The following is a 6,000-nucleotide window of genomic DNA, read 5'->3' on the forward strand; positions in this document are numbered from 1 at the left end:
CATGTAAAACTCATGACCTCCACCCAAAGTTTAACAATACAGATGTCTACTTATGACCAGCTAAAAAAATCAGGCTTTTGGTGTGAAATTAATAACTTGGCCCAAGATAAAATAGTAAACTTGGTAACATGGTTTGGAAATCTGAACTAGGGGCATCAACAGGTCTAATCTGGCAGACTCTTTGGAAGATCTCATTCTGAATATAATATTATACTTCTCAATAGCCAAGTACAAATTTGAAGCAGACAGGAGTTGAATTGTCCCATACGACTTTCAATCTATTAATAATTAATAACATCCAATCAGGCTAAAATTTTAAACAATAGATCCACACTCTGTATGCAGGCAGCAATCCTTCTCTTGAAATAACTGAAAGTATCTTTAAAAAATCTAGGGGTAGCACACTTACAAGAAGAAAAACACATAGATAAGACATAACATGTTGGAAAATATCATTGCAGGTGTCATATTACAACTATGAATCCTAGACTGGCTAATCGTTAGATTCAATATTGAGAATAGGATTACAAAGAGAACAAAAACTCAAAAAAAAAAAAAAAAAAAAAAAAAAAAAGAACCAGCCTTGCTCCTTCCAAAAAACATATGAACAAAATCAGAAATGCAAAAGAGAAAACGATCTCCAGTGAAAAGCTTAATGACACAGACAAAAAATTTGAATACCAATGACAACAAGTCAACAAGAATATATATACCATGTGCAAACAGCAAATCCACTTAAAGAGATGTTTTTGAGAGAGGAAAAAATCTACTAGTGTTGGTCCAAAAGCTCACTATTTAGTGTCCGTTTGGGAACGGCTTATTTAACTGAAACTAAAAACTTTTTCCTGAAAATACTATAGATAAAAGTAAAAATTAGCTGAAATAATACAGTGAGATCCATAAATAATACCAAAAAGTGCAGTGAAACCAATGAATAGTAGTAAAAATAAGTTAAATAGTAAAATAAATTGACTTTTTAAGCCAATGCCAAACACAACCTTGGAGTGGCTGCTCTCAAGAATCAAGCACAATGTTATTGCACTTGACAAAGATATAATTTGAATCATGTTCACTATCATCAAAGATTCATAATCCAGGGTTTACAGGAACCAAGGTACAATTACGGCCATGCACATGCATACAAAGCAAGCCTCTTACATCACATGGACCAGGATGCAGAGATGCAAACATTTTTTTTTCTTTTTTTATTGTTAGTTACACATACACTAATTGGTTTTGGATAACCTCACCCTCCATCCCATTCCAATGAGAAGATAAGGTGCCATTTGAGCTAAAGCTCATTAGCAAGGATGCAAAAATACAAACACCATTGGTTTGACACTAAACATGGCTCATTATCAACAAAACCTATCAGAGGAATTACTAGTGACTATTTTCCCCCCTTCTTTTTTTTGCTTACAAGTGACGGGAATTTAAACTTATAACCGGGTAGTGCTCCAAAATTGTATTAAGGCTATTAGTCATCTAAAATATTTGATTGAAGATCATATCTAGTGTACAAAGCTCCCAAACTTCTACCGGGTCTAAGAGAGGTGATTGGTAGGCAACCCAACTCCCAATTTTTTTTTTTTTTGGAGAGGCAGATTCTTGAACTCTAACCCTCCACATATGAAATATTTGATTCTTCATAATAATTTATCAGACTTTTGTTAATTATAAACACACTTCATCCGCATTCATCATTAACAATATAAACATTTTTTTAATAAGAAATGGAAATTTTATTCAAATCGTGAAAAAGAGTCACCCAAGAATACATGATGTATACAGCTAAGGACCAATACAATCAAGAAAACAAATTACAAGCATCCATCAAAGCATAAGCTGAAAAAATAGAATGACTTTCTACAACTAAGATTCATTCCAATAATGTTTTAAAGAAGAAAAATTTCAGGTCTGCCACTGTCCTTTTAGAGTCCTCTAAGCTCCAATTATTTCCCTCCCACCAAATGCACCACATAAAGCAATGAGAAACAACCTTCCAAATAACACCATTACGATGATGTCCAAACTTCCCTTGCCAACATGCAACTGCAATCTTTAGCATTACCCAGTGAATACCAAACAAGGTAATAAAAGATATAACACCAATCCAAATCTAATTCCGCACTTTCCTCTTATATAAATTATTAATCATTAAAATATTCCCCAAAGCTACATCCCTACCAAATGCTCCTATAAAGGAAACATTAATCACAGACACCAGTTAAAACCCGATAGTAGTTGCTAACCTCAAAACTCCTTCTTATAGCAGGTATCCAACACATCTTATCCTAACAGTACCCCTCAAAGAAACTACATGTATAACATCCATAAAATTAGACAAGGACTCCAATTCTCAATCCTAAACAGCTCGCAAGAATTTCATATCCCAATAAAGAACCTCATTGGGGAACTTCATGAGATCAACCACATAAACCTCCTTGTTACTACTTATTCTGATTAACTCTAGAAAACGCAAACTCAAAGGGCTATCCCCACACCAAACACCATGCCAAAATTTCACTCTAGACCCATCTCCAATCCCAAACTGAATATAGCAAGAGAAAGTAGGCAAACCACCTCAAACAGTCTTCCATAAACTCGCTACATAAGGACCTAGAATGGAATTAGAATACCAACCTCCCCCTTCACTTCCATATTTAACCCCCTATCATCCTTCTCCAAAACGCATCTCTCTTAGTTCCAAATCTCCACAACCATTTTCCCAACAAAGCTTCATTAAAGCATCTCAAACTCCTAATCGCCAATCCCTCATACTGAAGAGGAGAACAAACCTTAGACCAATTCACCAAGTGAAATTTTGAATCATCTCCCATACCACTCCAAAGAAAATCCCGTTGGAGTTGTTCTATGCGATTCACGACATCAACCAGAATAGGAAAAAGAGAAAATAAATAGGTTGGCAAATTGAATAAACAATGTAAACATCATCTTGAATGTTAGATTCTTTTCACAAGTAATATGTATGCTTTTAAATGATGATATATAAGAACAAAAGTAGAGTTTGTTGTATTATTCAAAACAAGTGCAGTACCATTTCAGTGCATCTAGTTATAGATAGTATACATGATAAGTATTAGTATCTAATTATAAATAACTCTGTTCTTTTCAGCCGCATGCAACCACCACTAACAAATTCAAATAACATTTATACCTTTAAAAGATAAAGTGCTTATTATCTGTGTTCCCATTGAAAAAGACCATTGTTTTATTGTAGTGGTTCAATTTGCATCAAACTTAACTCAAAGCCAAAATCATGACTCACCAAGAACTTGCAAAGTAAGAATTTTCACTACATATTGCTTTGACCATCCATTCTTGTTATAAATAACTCTGTTCTCGTCAGCAGTGAGCAACACAACTAACAAATTCAATTAACATGCTTATACCCTTTACAAGATAATGTGCTTATAATCTGTGTTCCACTGAAAAACACCATTTTTTTAATCGTAGTAGTTCAACTTGCATCAAACTTTACTCAAAGCCTAGATCATGACTCGCCACGAACTTGCAAAGTCGGAGTTTTTATTGCATATTGCTTTAACTATCAATCCTTGTAATGATTAAGTCCTACAGGTACCTAAATAAATTCAGTCAATTTTTTGGGTCTCAAAAAACATTGAAAGTACTTCTAATTCTAAAGACCCAAGGCACTGTTGGATTGCTATTTAATAACCACCTAACCTATCTTTTCATGGCTAAGATTGCAGAGACTATAATTAGCAATTCCTTCTTGATTTTCAAAGCAACAAAAGTACTCCCAAAATCCTGAAGTCCTGTTTGGTTAGTATATTTATAAAAAAAATAAAATAAAAAATAAAAATAAAAAAGTTTTTTTTTTTTTTTTGGGGGGCAATAATTAAGGCTTTGTTGAATTGAACTGAGTTGTATATGTCAAATACAATCGAATTTAACTCCTAAAAACAAGAAGAGAAAATCCAAAACGCGAAGCAAACAGTATCTTAGTTTATCTCAAGAGAGTAGGGGAACAAAACAAAACACAAAAGAATGATTAAAAAAAGGAAAAAAAAAAATAGTCAACAAAATTCTTAAGGGTGCGTTTGGCTTCGCTTCCAAGAAGTAAAAATAAAAAACGCATTTTCTGGAAATGAAACCCAAACAAGTCTTCCAATTCAATCACTTTCATGAGAGATTACTCGGAAAAACAATAATCCAAGCAAAAAAGAAAAGCGCACCTTCGGTCTCAAATCAGAGCGAGAATCCGATTCCTCCGAGGCGTTATTGTTACGTGCAAAATCAAGAACCGCTTTGACCTTCGACGAAGAAACAAAGTGCGAGAAGGTCCGAGAAGTCGCAGTGAATTTCCGCCTGGTTCGCTTGGATTTGCAATGTAAACCGACGAAATCAATGAAGTAGCGGCCATTGTTGGAGGAAGCGAGAATCGAAGGCTTTGGTGAAGAAGAGTGGAGAAGGTGAGGAATGGGAGAGACTGACTGTAAAGCCATAGAGAAGAAAGAGAGAGAGAGTGACTGTGTGTGTGTGTGTGTGTGTGTTTGTGTGAAGAGAAATGTGGGTATGAGGATGAGGATGAAGATAAAAGGGCTGAGAATGAGAGATAGAGAGGTTTAGAAACCACCAGCCTCACATTCTCACAAACACAAACACAAGAACAAACACCAAACTCTGGCGTTTACTTCTACTACTATCTATTACCACTACCACTACTCTTTTTCCGTTTCTCTTCGTTCTTATATATATAATTTTTTTTTATTTTCTCTTTCTTTCTTTGATGTTTACACTTGCCATTTCAAATTCAGGTCCTCGGCTTTTGCCACATGTGTCGCGGTCCACCTTTATGTTCTGCACTGCCCTTTTGTTTATCTTTTTGATTTGATTTGCTGCATAAGAACCTGTCTGTATTGTAATCTAGAAGTTAATCTTCGGTCCAATATGCACAGAAAGTATTAGAACGATGACATGTGATTTTTTTTTTTTTTTTTTGTGGGTTAAGAATGTTTTTACTTATAGCACCCGATGTTAATAATAATTATTTATTATCAGATCAAGACATATGGTTAAAAGTAGACTCTATTATCATATCAAGACATATGATTAAAAGTAAACGCGTATCACCGTTATAATAGATTTAATATAACTGGATACTTAATCCAATCTTTGCAAAATAAGTTAAAACTTAAAACAGGATTTCTTTTTTTCTCCAATCTTATGGCACTATATCATCATTTGGTCTAGTATTTGTCCACATCCCAACAGAGTCAACACACAATAGCAATGGACCTAAGTTGGTTTCCTTATATTCCAAAATTCAAAATGAACCCGGTGAATTTTACCACTTCCTCAATAATTTAAATAAAATATCAAAATATTGATAATTAATATTTATTTTAATGTTAATGATGTGGTAATTCTAAAATCTAATCCACTTGTTTTAAAATTAATTTGATAAGATTTTAAGAATGCTACAGTAGTGGAGTTACTCACAAATTTTAGACGATCACTCCCAGCTAGGTAGTATATGACAAAAAGCTTTACTAAAGTGATTTTAGTTTTACTATTATTGAGTTTTGTTTTTGTTTTTTTCTATAAATTGCGCAAAAGGTGTCAGTTGTCAAACGTGTCTTTGATTGATGAGTTTTGAATCTTTTGATTAGTTTTTTACGGTCAGGTATTTTGGTCAATTTTGGTGGCTTTAATTTGATAAGATAATTGCTATTTGCCAAAATGCAAAGTATGATATTTGTTTCCTTACCTACCTAATTTGATTTGATATCTTCGAAAGTTTTTTTTTTTTTTTTTGAAGAGTCTTCGAAAGTATTATTAAATTACAGAACTGATGTTCTCGAATTTTGAATGAATCAATACTTTAGAAAAAGGCTTTGATTTGTAGGCATGCTGTCTAAACCAAACAATAACCAGGTTTTAGTTTTCTATAGTTATGTTTGTGTTAGTTTTAAATACGAAAATATATGGCACAACCCAATATCATCCTTACAA

At 33.5% G+C, this 6,000-nt stretch overlaps 1 protein-coding gene across 1 annotated transcript in view; it reads right to left on the reverse strand.

The window, feature by feature from the left end:
• Positions 1–4,707, reverse strand: part of LOC115952760 (ferredoxin-dependent glutamate synthase, chloroplastic) — a 35,952-nt gene extending 31,245 nt beyond the window's left edge. The window contains exon 1 of the mRNA XM_031070003.1: positions 4,221–4,707. Within this exon, the coding sequence (XP_030925863.1) occupies positions 4,221–4,490 (270 nt within the window). The 5' untranslated portion in view covers positions 4,491–4,707. The remainder of the gene's footprint in view (positions 1–4,220) is intronic.
• Between the last annotated feature and the right edge of the window lie 1,293 nt (positions 4,708–6,000).

This window comes from Quercus lobata, chromosome 7 (genome assembly GCF_001633185.2).
Source record: "Quercus lobata isolate SW786 chromosome 7, ValleyOak3.0 Primary Assembly, whole genome shotgun sequence".
Taxonomy (NCBI): Eukaryota; Viridiplantae; Streptophyta; class Magnoliopsida; order Fagales; family Fagaceae; genus Quercus; species Quercus lobata.